The sequence below is a fragment of the Trachemys scripta genome, chromosome 1, assembly GCF_013100865.1.
Source record: "Trachemys scripta elegans isolate TJP31775 chromosome 1, CAS_Tse_1.0, whole genome shotgun sequence".
NCBI classification, from domain to species: Eukaryota; Metazoa; Chordata; order Testudines; family Emydidae; genus Trachemys; species Trachemys scripta.
The window spans coordinates 92,831,885-92,847,217 of NC_048298.1; the positions used below are offsets into that span (position 1 = coordinate 92,831,885).

Consider the following 15,333-nt stretch of genomic DNA (forward strand, 5'->3'; position numbering starts at 1 on the left):
TCCTGTCACAACACTGGGCAGCGAAAGGAAAGGCCGAGAACTGCAGCTGTTTTAGGGGGAAGGTCTGGGGGACTGGCTGCCCTGGGGATCGCTCAGCCCTGGCTGCAGGGTTCAGCCCTGTGACAGTAACCCAAGGTGTCAGTGCCCCAGGCTGGAGCTCACCCGGGCACCTCCTGGCCCTGGCTCATCCCCCACCCCTGTCGCCCTGGGCTCTGCCTAGCCTGACTCAGCTCCCCGCCCTCCCAGCCAGCGGGGGAATTCATCTGGGCCTGCCCCTTTAAGGCTCCCGCTGGGAAGCTTCACCCCCGACACGTGACACGGGTGTGACAGCGCGGCTCTGATAGGAAGCGATTCGCCTATATCACGTGATACGGCTCCGCCGGGCAGCTAGTAGCGCCGATCCTATCTCAGTACCCGCCTGCCCCTCGGGAGGAATAGCCTCTCTTGCAACTTCTCTCGCTGGTGGGGTATAGTCTGTCCGCCGCAGGAGGACCACACTCGCCAGGACTCTATGGTCCAAGTTTGGGGTTTACGGGGCGGCCGGACGGGACCTGCCTGGATCGATTCGCTACAGCCTGACGGGTCAGGTGTGTCAATACATCACGTTACGCACCATATGGACGCTGGTCACGCCTCTTTCCTTATTGGGCGAGGGGGGGTGTCAGTGGGGTTGTGCCTATTGGCTACCAGTGAGGGTCGGGTCACCTTTCCCCATTGAGGGAGCTTAGCAGAGCAGCGGCACCCCATTTCCCTATTGGCTGGAAGCTTCACGTCCCCTTTCCCCATTGGCTGGGATGGAGTGGGGCGCGGGGGGGGGGGGTGATTCACCCTACTGACTGGAGGCTTCACATCCCTGCTCCCCATTGGCTGAGGTGGAGTGGGGCAGTGTGTGTGCAGGAGGTGTGTGACATCCCCTTTTTCCTTTGAGTGGGGGGAAGTTCACTTGGGGGTGGGTGCTCCCTGGTCATGTGGGATCTGCCAAGATGGAGGAGTACCAGGGAGGGGTGAGGGTTTAGCACCAGAGACTGGGCAAGGAGGTGGCAAGATGTGGACTAGGTGCATTCATAGCAGTGCCTGGTGCGTCTGCAGTGCCCGTGCAAAGGTGGATTCACCCCAAAACTGAGCGCTGGAGTGATTTCCTTGTAACCCCACTGGGCTCTTGCAAGTTTCTTGTGACTGGATTTTGTTTTGAACAGAGCTGGCCTGGCTGTTCCCATGATGGCCCTGCCTGCTGCCCAGTGTGCATGGGGCCTGCTCCTAACCTTTACCTTTTACATGGGCTCTTCTTGCACTGACGGTGCCTCCGCCCTTAAACACCACAACTATTGCATCATTGGTGCTGGCCCCTCAGGCTTGCAGATGGCCTATTTCCTCCAACGTGCAGGCCGGGACTATTTGGTCTTTGAGCGTAGCCATGCGCCTGGTAGCTTCTTTGCCCTTTATCCACGCCATCGCAAGCTCATCAGCATCAATAAACGACACACTGGCAAGTCCAACAGCGAGTTCAATCTTCGCCATGACTGGAACTCCCTTCTCAGCCATGACAGCCGACTGCTTTTCCGACACTACTCTCGTGACTTCTTCCCTGAGGCTGACACCATGGTGCATTACCTTGAAGACTTTGCTTCTATGTTGGAGCTCCGGGTTCAATACAACACTGCCATCATCCATGTGAGACTGGAGAGGGACTCACAGGCATGGAATGGCCATTACTTCATTCTTACAGACCATAACAGCCAGAACTACAGATGCAGGTAACCAGCAAAGTGTGAGCCTGGTCGGCTATGCAGCTTTCCATGAGCCTAGTACATAGCTACTTGTTGGGTTGTAGGTGACATGACATAATTCTTGAAAAAGTGCCACCTTCCTTGAGCAACATGCCAACAGAGAAACTGTGCCGCCTGCTTATATCCAAATCATTAATGAGAGCATGAGGCATTATTTTATAAATGTCCAACTGACTCAAGGCTTTAACCAACTTCATCAGTGGCTTACAGCCTCTGCGAGAAAATGTACTTGGCTACACGTAGTTTGCAGAAGTTTGAAGTGCTGACAGGGGTGTTATTTCTATTCCCGTGGTAAAGCAGTTTCAGTAAACAACCATTTTGGCATAAAGCCATGAAAGTTTTGAGTCTGAGATGGTTGTATTCTAAACCCCATTATATGATTCCAGTTACTTGTTAGGAGCCCAGAACTGGATTAGCAGGTCAGGACTGAGGTGCATTGTCTGAAGGATGGATTTGGGGCAGAACTGGAATAATGGGGTGCTGTCCAGTTAGGAAAAAACCAGTTAGGAATGAGGTGCTGTCATAGAATTGTGTGGACAGCTCAGAACTGGAACAGTAGACAGTGCTGCTAGTCAGGATTACCTGATATTCCTTTCCACCTCTTAGATGTTGCCCGAACATTAAATAACAGTTGGAACAGAGGGCCTGTGAGATGATTCTGCTTGCTTTTATTATCATCTAGTTTATTTTTTGAAATTGAGATATTTTCTGTCCCATAATAAAGTGACATGGAGCACTCCATATATTGTATTAAAAGGCAACACATTTAAAATGCGTAGAAGGAAATACTTTCCATGCGCCATATAGTTAACCTGTGAAACTCACTGGCACTGGGTTTTTTTTTAATACAAAAAGCTTAGGGAGACTTGGAGAAGATTAGACATTTATGCATAACATCTGCAATGGCCTTTGGTAGGATAAAATTACAAGGGTTATTGACCCTCATCGTATGGAGAATAAGCAGATCACTAATTGAAGTTGGGATGACGCTTCCACCCATGCTATGTAGTACTGAGCAATGAAAATGCATTAAACAGCTGGGTCAGTATGGCAGGTTGCAGAACATTACACTGAACAAGGTAGCAGTAGTGTAATCCTGTACTACAGGAGGTGGGATGGTGGATGAGATCTTATGTGGCAATTCCTATGTTCCCTAATGTTGACAATGCTTTCTCATCATGTCTCTTTGCAGCCTATTGTTGGTAGCCACTGGAACATGGGTTCCCAATGTGGTAAACTTCCCCGGCTCGGAATATGTTGAGGGCTATGAATCTGTGTCCATCAACCCAGAGGACTTTGCTGGCCAGAGTGTGTTGATCTTGGGTCGGGGGAACTCTGCCTTTGAGACAGCAGAAAACATTCTGGGCGTCACCAATTTCATACACATGGTGAGCCGCTCCCGCGTTCGCCTCTCTTGGGCCACCCACTACGTTGGAGATTTAAGGTATGAGGCTGCTGTCCTTCATGGTTTTAATGTGAATTGAATATTAACCAAGTGAAATTGCCATTGGCTGATGAGACTGGTCAGATTGGTGCAGCAGACTAATGGCTTGGAGGATTAGTAATGGGATATGGGGCCTTTCACCTTTAGGCCCATGTTTTAATCCAGCCAGGTTTGCAGTTATTGAAAGTTGTCTATTTCATGGCTGTGAAATGAGTTGGTAGGGGGAGTCTCTGACAGTTCCTAATGGAAACAATCATAAAATCTGTCATCATTACAATCACTAATTGGCCTCTTGCTTGCTATCTCAGAAGGGAGGCCCATGATTGATTGGACCATGGAAGGATAGTCCAGCGGTTAGGGCACCAGCTCAAGAGACCCAGGTTCAATTCCTTGCTGTGCCACAGATGCCCTGTGTGACCTTGAGCAAGTTTAGTCTGTGCTTCGCTTCCCCACCTGTAAAATGGGGATAATAGCACTGCCCTACTTCACGAGGGTGTTGGGAAGATGAACACGTTAATGACCATGAAACACTCAGATACTCTGGGAATGGGGGCCAAAGATAGAATGGAGACTGAGCTCTCCTTTTATTGTTGTGAGGTGTACTGGTGAGGCAGTATGAAGGAAGCTTGCATTGCCACTATCTACATTGTACCTGCTTGGGTGGTACATAAAGGATGCCTGTCTCCAGCACTGTCAATCTGGCACATCTCACCAGCACCAAATTCCCACAGACACAAAATGCACCAATTGTGGGATAGCTATCGTGTGCTTCGGGACAGAATCGTAGGAAGCGTAATACACTTGTCATGTTTCCAGGAGCAGTTTTTGAACCCCAGATCCCTCTTCTTTCTTATATTCTCCCTGTTCCTCAGAGCAATTAACAATGGCCTCCTAGATACATACCAGCTGAAGTCTTTGGATGGGCTCCTTGAGGGTGACTTGGAAGATCTGGCTATTGTCAAGGATAAGAAAGGGAAGCTGCACATCACTCTCAAATTCTATCTGGAGAACAGCAACAGCAGTGCAGGTGCAGAATCCATCGCTCTCCCGCAGGATGAGCTGGACAACTTTGCCACCCGGGCACCCTACGACCGTGTCATCCGCTGCCTGGGTTGGAAGTTTGACTTCTCCATATACAACAGGTGAGGGTGAACCGGGGCCTGGAGGAGGAAGGAACAGAGAAAGTGAGATTATGTATGTGGGTGTGTGAGAAAGCATGTACCACTGCTCTCTACCAGATGGGAGGTCAGACCTGAGTGAGTGGAGTTGTTTGAATTTGCAGACCTGCTTCCTTGGCTCCCTGGGGAGAGGCCTATGTCTCTGGAGCTGAAGGCCCTGAGTCCCTGATGTCCCGTGGGTATTGTCAGCTGGCGATTGCATCAGTGGTGTACAGATCCAGATCCATACAGTGAAGCTTTTTTCTAGTCTTCATCCCTCAGTGCATATTCTCGTCACTCTCTGCCTTGGCTTGTCTCCTAATACAGACTGGAAATGATCTCAGTAACTCTGCTTTCTTCTTAAATGGGAGTGTTACTGTGTCAAGTGGCTCAGACCCAAATGTGACCCCACCCAAAACCACCTTAAAATGGATACTCTTGGTTTCTAATAAAATTCCCTCGGTGTGCTCCTGGCTGGAGAAAGGAATGAACCCTTTAGAGGGCAGTGGAAGCAGGAAGCGAGATCTTTCAAAATGACCAGAGCATAACCTGTGCCCCTCCAGACACGCTCAGCCACCTACCCTCAAATCTCCCCTTCCTGACTGGCTTAATCTGCTCTTTTTTGTGCACCCAGATCTCTTAGACTGATGCCAGGGAAAGGGAATAAGAAGAAGTATCCTCTGATCAAACCCAGTTATGAGGCAAGAGGCACCCGGGGGCTCTTTGTTCTGGGTACTGCTAGCCACTCTATCGACTTCAGGAAATCTGCTGGGGGCTTTATCCATGGATTCAGATATACAAGTGAGCGTTGGATGTACAGAATGGGCAAAACTTGGGAAAGAAGGGCTGAGGTGGGAAGGAACAATTCACAGGCTAGTAGTGGATTAGTGAATGTTACCTGATCACCTTCAGTCTTTAGTATATCACACAGTCCTCATTGTGAGAATGTGATATATCCAGTTTGCAATTCCATAGTAAGGTATGGGGTGAAGGACAGGCTGTGGAAAAGATTTTGGCCCATATCTGTTGTCTTTAGTTATGTCATTTTTTGTTTTTGTCTTTGTTTGCATGTTTGTCTTCCTGTCTCTTGCCTTCTATCTCTTATTTATATAAAACAATGCATAAGTTCTTGCCATCACGTATACTGTCTTGTGAGTGGTTGTGGGTGAGAGGTCTGTTTTGTGGAGCAGAGTTTTGGACAGAGGCCTTAATATTTTTTTAAAATTCTTATACTTGAGAGTGCTGCTGCTCTGGTGAAATGATTCACAAAGAGAACTCCCTTACTTTCCAGATGGTTAGAATCACCTCAGCTTTCTGAGGACTGTCCGCTCAGTGTGAGCAACCCTGGGGAGAATTCTTAGTGGCGATTGGCTGAGGTGGAGATCACATGATTTGCTATAGTCTCTTATCTATCTTGTCTATCCTGATGTTGCTTGTATGTGTCTCCTTGTTGTGCGATTCAGTATCTTAAAGGTGTGAGCTGTATTTTAAAGTGAGCCTTTTCTTTCTTGACTTGCTGTCCTAGCTCGTGCTGTCCATCACTTGTTGGAACATCGTCATCACGGAGTCCCCTGGCCATCATCAGTTTACCCCATTACACAGCTGACAAATTCCATCATCAAACGGGTGAATGAGGCGTCTGGACTATACCAGATGTTCAGTGTCCTGGGTGATATCATTCTGCTGAGAGAGTGAGTGAGTAATTATTCCCAGCACTCTACTCCATCAATAAGTCCCTTCTCTTTAGGGGCTAAAACAAACCAAAAACTCCTGCTGAAGTCAAAACTGTATTTCTGGATTCCCCTTTGAATGTCCCTGGTGAAAAGCTTTCAACAAGATATGCTGTCTCAGTTTTGGATGGGGAGAAGCAGGGCTTAAATTCTCTCCAAATATTTCCCAGAGCCCCAGGGATCAGAGCTCCAGCCCCATGGGGTGCACTGGGACTCTGCGCCGGATGGCTTCAGCTGAATTTAAGCCCTGGGGAGAAGGGTCCCTTGGTCTGGAAATAATGGAGACTTGTAATAGGATATTGAGCTTTTTAAATCTCTACATCACTAGGTGTGGTCCAAACCAGATGAATAATGACTGAAAGTCATTACCATCTGATGGTGTTCAGTGGCCTCAGCCAATGAGGATATATTGCGTGCTATATATTTGCCTTAACCCCTTGTTGACTGGTTAGATTGTTCCTTGTAGAAAGATCTCATGAATGTGGTTGTGACTCCTAGGAATGCCACGGCATTTGAGTACCTGGAGGAGTATCCAGTCGGGATCCTGGCAAAGCTGGAATTGCACACAGGGAGAAAGGCCCACAACGGGCTCTTCGTTGTCGTCATGGAGTATGGGAAGAATTTCTCTGGGGCTGACAAGGATGTCTTCTACTACAATCGAGCAGTGGGGGAAGCAGAACATGCCTGGCAGTCTAACTTCCTGCATCCTGTTATTTATTACTACAAACGACTCCCCACAGGTAAGCTGACAAGCATCCCTCCTCACCCTTCTACCCTGATTATCCCATATGTACAAGATGGAAAGTTAAGGATGGTTCAGGACAAGAGGAAATTTTGAGTCCATCCTAGACATCTTTCCCTGCTTCTTTGAAGTTGTTCCCCAGTGGTATACTAGCCACTGCTGTAGGTGCTCATGGTGTACTTCTAACCGACCCACCCCATCAGTGTATATTAATTTGTTGTCTCTTGTCTGATCCTTGGAAGCCTCTTGGGTCAGGGATCATCTGTTTGTACAGCACCTGGCACAATGAAGTCCTGGTCTAGGACTAGGGCCCCTAGGCCCTACAGTAGTACAAATAATAAGAATACAAAATAAAGAAATGGAAGAGGGAAGGGAAGTTCCTTTGGAACTCATCAGCGCTGCTCTTCAGTCATCCAGAAGACATCACTGATGAGTGATGTCAGATATGGCAACTTCCTGCAATATCTTTGGGCTACAACAGCTCCTCCAGGAAGTGAAAACAGTAGAGGATGATTTAGGGAAATCCCTGATTATAACATCTCCAGAGAAGTAACATTTCCTGGGAAGGCTCACATATTCTGGTTCAAATCCACTGACCAACAGACAAATAAAGGACTTTTGGATAAATAGCCCAAGCTTAAACCGATTCAGGGCCTTCCTTCTGGTCTAAAGACTGATATGAACTGGTGTTGGGAGCAAGAAATCTTTAAGTGGGTGCCCTCGAGGGACCACAGAGAGGGAAATACAGGTGCGTTTACCCTGAAACTGTGACAAGTGGCCAGGTGGTGGTTGAAACCTCAAGTTGGGGGCAGAAAAGGAGTGTTGGGGAACATTTCAACTGTCCAGAAGAATCCAGTATCCTATGGAAGTGATGTGCATGGTTTCCCTTTGCCTGGTGCCATGTGTGATGGGTTGGATCACAGAAAGCCCGTTGGGAACTGCCAACTGATGTGCCAAGACTACTTCTGCCCCTGCTTTCCTGCCTTGCCAGCCTGGGACTCCAGCACCCTGTCTTGCTGAGCCAGACACGCCAGTCTGCTCTAACACAGACCCAGGGTCTGAACCACATTCCCCAAAGCTGCAGACTTAACTGAAAGCAACTTACAGACGTGTTCCTGTCTTTAACACTCAGATGCCCAACTCCCAGTGGGGTCTAAACCCCAAATAAATCCGTTTTACCCTGCATAAAGCTTACACAGGGTAAACTCATAAATTGTTCGCCTTCTATAACACTGATAGAGAGAGATGCACAGCTGTTGCCCCCCACAGGTATTAATACATACTCTGGGTTAATTCATAAGTAAAAGGTGATTTTATTAAATACAGAAAGTAGAATTTAAGTGGTTCCAAGTAGTAACAAACCGAACAAAGTGAATTACCAAGTAAAATAAAATAAAACACGCAAATCTAAGCCTAATCCAGTAATAAAACTGAATACAGATAAAACCTCACCCTCAGAGATGTTTCAATAAGTTTCTTTCACAGACTGGACGGCTTTCTAGTCTGGGCACAATCCTTTCCCCTGGTACAACCCTTGTTCCAGCTCAGGTGGTAGCTAGGGCATTTCTCATGATGGCCCACTGACTTTGTTCTGTTCCACCCACTTATATATCTTTTGCATAAGGCGGGAGTACTTTGTCCCTCTCTGGGTTCCCACCCAGTAGCGTAGCTAGGGGGGAGCAAGGCAGCGGCTCCTCCCCCACAGAGCACAAGTGGCGCCTTTTTAATTTTACTCACCCGGGAGCGGAAAAAAAAAAAAAAAGGTGCCATCCGCTGCGGCGCTTTTACTGACGGGGCGGCGCTCCAGGTCTTCGGCGGTACTTTGGCGACGGGCCCTTCACTAGTTCCGGGTGTCTTTGGCGGCACTGAAGCTTCATCGCCGAAACGCCGCTGAAGGCCTGCGGAGCGAGTGAAGGTCCCACTGCCGAAGTACTGCTGAAGACCCGGAGCGCTGCCCTGTTGGTAAAAGCACCGCAGCGGGTGGCGCCTTTTTTTTTTTTTTTCCGCTCCCCCTGTTCCCCCCCCCTCCTTTTCAATGGAAAAGCACCAGGTTATAAAGATGGATTCCAGTTCAGGTGACATGATCACATGTCACTGTAAGACTTCATTACCCACCTGCCAGCGCACACGTATACAGGAAGAGTTACAAGTAAAACAGAGCCATCTACAGTCAATTGTCCTGGTTGATGGGAGCTATCAAGATTCCAAACCACCATTAATGGCCCACACTTTGCATAATTACAACAGGCCCTCAGAGTTATATTTCATCTTTCTAGTTTCAGATACAACAGTGGTACATTCATACAAATAGGATGACTACACTCAGTAGATTATAAGCTTTGTAATGATACCTTACAAGAGACCTTTTGCATGAAGCGTATTCCAGTTACATTATATTCATAATCATCAGCATACTTTCCTAAAATCCTATAGAGTGCAACATCACACCATGTGACTTCTGAGTTGTGTAAGTACTGCGGTGCCTAGTGTCATTGCCAAAGTCAACTGCTGTCCTGTGGTGTACCCATCTCTGAGACATCGTATATTGACAGGAGAACCCCCAGCTCTGACGAAAGAAGCCAAGAGCAAGATTTAAAAGCAGCATAACATCAAAGCAAATAAAAAAGCACACACAATGAATTTCCCTGGGAGGATCCAAAGATTAGAGTGTTGACATTTCACCTCCAGGGACCTAGCTTCAAATTCTGGCATGGGTCACAAGGGAAGTGAGTTTGGTTAATAATAACACAAAGCCTAAGCACAGTTTGGCATGACTGGCTGGTTCAGAGGGATCAGAGCTAAAATAGTAATGATGGGTGTCGTGTGTGCGTCCATCCATCCAGGATTGGAAAAGCAGGGGGTGCTGCAGGGCAGGAGTGAGGAGCATTGACAGAGCTGAGAGTCAGTCCAGGACTGGAATAGCTGAGATTTGTGCTGCAGATCAGAACGAGGTGCAGTGTCCGAGATGTTGAAAGTTAGGGGGGCCAGGACTGGAAGCTGGAATAGCTGCTGCAGTATTAATTTCCCATCTCCTTGAGCTCTTCCGAATTCCATTTTGATTCTGGAAAAGGAGGACAAAAGCATATTTTCTCCTTGGTTAATATGATCTGTTCTGTCAACAGTGCGTGAGATGAGGCTCCGTCCTCCAGACTGGCCTCTCCCCCGCCCAGATGCTGTCCATCATATTGTGGAGGATTTCCTGACAGACTGGACTGCCCCAAACGCCCATATCCTCCCACTTAGACGCTTCCTGGAGAATTGCCTGGACACTGACCTGCGCAGCTTCTTTGCAGGTAACCTGGACGCTAACTGGAAATGGGGGATGGGAGACATATCTGACTGAGATAGGATTGTAGCAGGCCAACGGTTTAGTTAACATGAAAGATCCTCTGACTACTGGGCAGCTGGGAAATCTTACTACTAGTTGGATGCACTCCATGAAACAGGAAGAAGTGCTGGGTCATATCAGGAGCTCACCCATTCCAAAATGGCCTCTGATCTTAATTGCCCCAAGAGGCGGAGGGACAGGAGGGTGCCCCTTGGCAGGTCCTGTCTCCTGGAAGTGTATTGCTAGGTCTTGATTCAATACCCCACAGGCTGCAGCTTCCCCGCTCCTCCATCTGAAATGAGATTTGTGCTGACAAGTACCACAGCTACTTTCAGTTGGAAACAGTAGGGACAGCTTGTGGGATGAGAGAAAAGAACTCTGTGATACCAAAGCTGGAAAACTACAGTCTCTCACCTCCTGAGCTGGAGAATGGGTTAGGAAACCTATATATGAATGTCATGGGGCCACAGAGGGAAGCACTTCTGAGCTACCAAATTGAAGAACCGGGTTTCAATCTCAAATTCTGTTCCTCCCTCTCTGAATTTACATATTCTGCGGGAGACAATTAATTACTCTGGATTAATCAAGCCAGGATGCTTGTTGAAGTGCTGTCACTGTCCCTGACCTTTATCCTGTTAGTTCCGAATGATTGACTTGTTGGAAGACCCTGAATTATTAAGCATTTACAGAGCATCTCTACATAATCTTGTTTTGGTTTTATTTGTAGAGTCCTGTTTCCTGTTTGCTCTGACTCACCAGAAGCTGCCTCCCTTTTGTCAGCAGGGATACATGCGAATGCAAGGGCTTGTGGGTAACGAAAGACTTAGGCACCATGCAGTGGAAGCCGGCCTACTGGAGGACCACACTGATATGCACTTTACAGATGAACTGCTTGGTGGCCAGAGAGGTTCACATGACCAGTTGCTGAAGGAAAACGTGTTACCAGGTAGCCCCCTACATTATCTTGTGACTACCAAGGATGAACTTTAACCTTTCCCAATTCATACTGAAACCCCTGGGGACTGTTGTGACAATACCGTAACACACATCTGCAGCAGGATTCCAACCTCTTTCATGTGCCACTGGCTTCCTGCCCATCCCTCCAGCTGTCCACATATTGCCAAAGACCTGCTCAGATCTGTTGTGACTGATGGAACCGATGTGCTCTGGAGGATAAGTGAGAAGCTGAGATTCAGTGTGGCGGAGGCTTCTCCTTTGTCCCTGCAGAGCCCACAGTGCTTGAAGACAGTGTTGTATTTATCTTCTGGACCAATGTCTGGGGCAACATCTAGGGATCACAGGTATGGGGAGGGAAAGAGAGAAGAGATGCACAGATGGCTTAAAATGAAATATTTTCGGTTTTGATGTGACACAGTCACATGTCTTGAGGGCAGGTTGGAGACTCTGATCATTGGATGCTGTGTCCAGTACATTCTTGTTTATACTTGAAGATTTGTATGTTCACTGAATTCAGAAGTGATACCTTCAAAAGCAAAATTTTTCATGCACTTTGATGGAGACAATGAAGTGCATGCCAGTATATTTAGTTTAGTGCAGGGTAATATAATGTCACTGCCTGGACAGGGGTCCCAAAAGCCACCTCCCTCTTTAATGGTGAGCAGCTAGCCTAGGAAGCTTAGACCCAATGTGAACTGTCAGTAGATAGGGTAGCAGGGCCAATCCATTCCTTTACTTGGTGGAGTTGGTATTCTTTGCCAGCTGCTCCTATTTAGAAGGGATAGTCCCTGTATTTTTTAGCAAAATCCTGTCCTATTTGCACTATGTCCTTCCAAAAAGCTTCCAATGCATTTCACTCTATTTAAAATGTGTATTCCTAGTTTTCTTCCCAGATGTTTCTATTTACAGCTTTCAGATGTTGTATGGTAAATTGTCTATCTGCGTTTTATTGCTCATTATCTGATAGGCACAGACCTCTCACTTCTTGGAAACCACTAATCAGGGCAAGGAGTTTGAGTTCAGTCTTCCTATGTCCCCATGATTTCTGAGAGGTAGAGGAGGGGCAGGTGGGAATAGTCTTCCTGCTCTCCCCATATCCATGAGAATACCTTGCAGTTGTGCTTCCTGTAAGATGGGTGGAGGAGAGGGTGGACCTGAATAATCTCTCCCTATTAGCTGGTCCCTAAGTAGCCTTTCCCAGGGACCCCTTAAATTTTCTTGCTCTTTGTATAAAAGACCCAGTTCCTATAGCTCTTTGCTGTTAGAGATTGGGGAGCAGTTGAGATGAGTGAAGGATTGGAAGGGGTGTCATTCTTAACTGGGAACACTGGTGAAAATGCTGCTGCTGTCAAAGGATCCTCTTAGTAGCTGCTACCGGGAGAAACAGGGTTGGCGTCTCAGCTGGTGTAAATTGGTATTGCTCCACTCCCTTTAATGGAACTACATCCGTTTGCACTAGATGCAAATCTGGCGCAGAGGGAGGTGGTTGAAAAATCTGTATTCACCAAGCAGCCCACACAACTCACCATGGGCATCCTACATGTGGACTATCCAAGGGGGGTGGAATTAGGAGGGCTAGTGAGAGCGTTAACAGGCCTGTCTGACCTAAAGGTTCAGTTTCATTGTCTATGAAATTACTAAAGCCAAGAGCAGGCCCACTGTACGTACACACATGCATGCGTGCACACACACACACACACACACACAAAGCACCCTCTGTAATATCCATGCACAAGATCGTAAGACTGTAAATTCCTAGTATGTGGGTTCCCTTAGATTGCAGTTCTGCTCTGAAAAGTGACTACAAATGACACCTTCTTCACCAGTGTGTGCTCCCAGTTGTGTGTCCGAATCAGATCTGTTAACTTCAATGTCAGAAGGTTTTACTGTTTACTCCTGCCACCCATGCAGAGCCAGAACAACTTGACAGAATGAATCATGCTCATTCCGACTCACATGTAAACAATAACATTTGTTAAGTTCCAACTTCATCTTTGGTGGCGCTTGAACCAATCCAAATCCATTGTCCGTCTGGAATCCCAAGCAGGGATGATAGTTAGGAAAACCATTCTAATTGTAAAGCAGACAAGTTGGATCTGGATGTCACAAAGGAGCAATAAACACAAACTCTCATGGTGCCATTTTTGTAATGACTTTTCATAGCAGAATTTCATTTTAATACTGATGCCCAATTTAATTTTATTGTATCTCCTGTTGAAGTGGATTGCTGCCTCTTGTAATTGGTTGTATATGTTTTGTAGGGTTATATTCTTCCAATGCAGTATAAAAAAAAGTCTACATCGCTCCCACTGTTGGCTTTTTAACCCTTTGCTCAGAGGGGATAGGTATAGGCGCAGGTATGGCCAAAACCATGAGAATCAATAGGAGTTTTTCTACAAACTTCAGTGAGCGTTGGATCCAGCCCATAAAGGGAGTAAGGGATTCAAAGTATGCAAAGGTAGACTGACCACTGGTATGAGAAAAGCAATTAACAGCAAAACAAGCCACTCTTACATCCTACCCCCTATATACTTGCCATGTTCAATCCTCCTTTAATCCAGTCCAACAGATTTTGGACAAAAAGAGCTTGTAGGACAAATAAATTGCAAGGCTAATACTCATCTGACCAGTGCCATTTACTCTCCCTAATCACAGCACTGCCTTTGCTCTCACCCTCTAGGACACAGTTCGGGCGGGAGTCCGAGCGTCTTTTTTTATTTTTTTTGCTTTGGCAAAAATGGTAGAGCCGGCGCGGCAGGGGGGTGCATGCTCAAATTTTTTTTTTATTGATAGGGTTACGCGATCAAAAAAGTTTGGAGACCACTGTTCTAGAAGGGGTGTGTGTGTGTGAGACCACTGCTCCATCTGAGACTAAAGAGGTGCCTTCAATCTTCAAAGCTGTTGATCCAACAACACCTTTCATCTAAGCTAAATGTTTTTATAAAGCCCTTCCCCGCCATGCTATGAAAGACACTTCCCACCCCACCTGCCCTTTGACAGTTTTTAGATCTTTTAGTTTAACAAAGACAGAGAATAGATTGTGTTGTTTCCAAAGTAGGGGGATGCTGCTGTATTGCAACTAGCAGGGACTAGTTACTTATGGATTTGGGCTCACTGCACAAAACTGGGATCACTTTGCTTTGTTACTACCCTAGCTTGTACCCACTGTAAAGCAGTGGGCAACAAAAACAATAGGTTAGGACAGTTCTTGCCATCTGTCAGGTGAATAAACAGGGCTAGAATGAAGGTGCCACAAGTAGCAAGGTTTTATTTGTGGTAATGACTATCATTGGCTTGAAATTTTTTGCCTTTTTGCACCTTGTAGCAGAAGTCACTGCAGGTGGCAGCCTCAGTGAGGTAGTAAGCTAAGGGTTGGCTTATCAGTCTGTTGGCACAAAGACAATAGGCAGGATAATAATCATCTGATATTTACATCATCCTTCATTTTCTTTGGAGCCTGTAGTGGAGCGGCTCCCCCACTCCAGCAGAAAAATGGTTAATGTCAGCTGTGGGAGAAGGTTGAGGCTGAGAGCTGCTAAGCTGAGCTGACTGGGGAAGCAGCTGCAGCTGGCCTATGCCCCATCCAGGCCACAGCTGGCCTGTATAAAAAGGCTGTGAGCCAGAGGCCCAAAAGAAAGTTTCTCTCTCTCTCTCTCTCCTGGGCGAGAGCAGGGTGTGGCTGCCTGCAGAAAGGGTACTGGGAGTGAAGTAGGGCTGGGGCGAGCCAGAGGAGCTCCAGGCTGGCAACTCCCCAGGTTGCAGGGCCTGCTCCAAGGTCCATAGAGGTACTGGGAGGCAGAGGAAGGCAGTAGGTCTAAACCTCCTTGCCTATGTGAGTGGCTTTTACACTGCAGTCTGCCCCAGGGAGTGGGGGCTTGGTGATAACTGGCAGTAGCCCAGACTGAGGCAAGGTGGGGATTAGAGTGTTGGGGGTTTCCCAGAGAGGGGAGACCCATAGAGACTCGTGGGGGTATTGCCAGGGGGCAGCCCAAGGGTAAAGGGGCAGTGGGGTCCAGGAGGGACACGGGCCTGCAAAGGGCACTTCAGAGCTGGAAACAGAGCTAATTCCCAGGAACCAGCACAAGACGCCGTGCCTGTGAGCCGTCACCCCGCCACAGAGACAATCTGAAACATACTGGCCATTCTACACTTGTGATGCTGCACATACTCCACTGTGGTGGGGTACTA

General features: G+C 47.4%; 1 protein-coding gene across 2 annotated transcripts; it reads left to right on the forward strand.

Moving 5' to 3' along the window:
• Positions 1–358: 358 nt before the first annotated feature.
• Positions 359–13,451, forward strand: FOXRED2 (FAD dependent oxidoreductase domain containing 2). 2 transcript variants are annotated; one of them, XM_034777580.1, is made up of 9 exons: positions 359–587; positions 1,197–1,754; positions 2,980–3,231; positions 4,104–4,373; positions 5,023–5,189; positions 5,914–6,079; positions 6,617–6,858; positions 9,983–10,153; positions 10,972–11,141. In XM_034777580.1, the coding sequence occupies exons 2-9, from the start codon at positions 1,216–1,218 to the stop codon at positions 11,001–11,003; spliced, it is 1,839 nt and encodes a 612-aa protein (XP_034633471.1). In that variant the 5' UTR covers positions 359–587; positions 1,197–1,215; the 3' UTR covers positions 11,004–11,141. The 2 variants fall into 2 exon arrangements, with proteins under 2 accessions (XP_034633471.1, XP_034633461.1); XM_034777570.1 differs by having other exon boundaries at positions 360–587; positions 10,916–13,451.
• The last annotated feature ends 1,882 nt before the right edge of the window (positions 13,452–15,333 follow it).

Excerpts from the sequence above, each read along its gene's own strand:
- FOXRED2 (XM_034777570.1), top strand. The coding sequence starts at position 1,216 with ATGATGGCCCTGCCTGCTGCCCAGTGTGCATGGGGCCTGCTCCTAACC. Across the intron at positions 3,232-4,103 it reads CACTACGTTGGAGATTTAAG|AGCAATTAACAATGGCCTCC; the intron begins GTATGAGGCTGC and ends CCTGTTCCTCAG. Across the intron at positions 6,080-6,616 it reads GATATCATTCTGCTGAGAGA|GAATGCCACGGCATTTGAGT; the intron begins GTGAGTGAGTAA and ends TGTGACTCCTAG.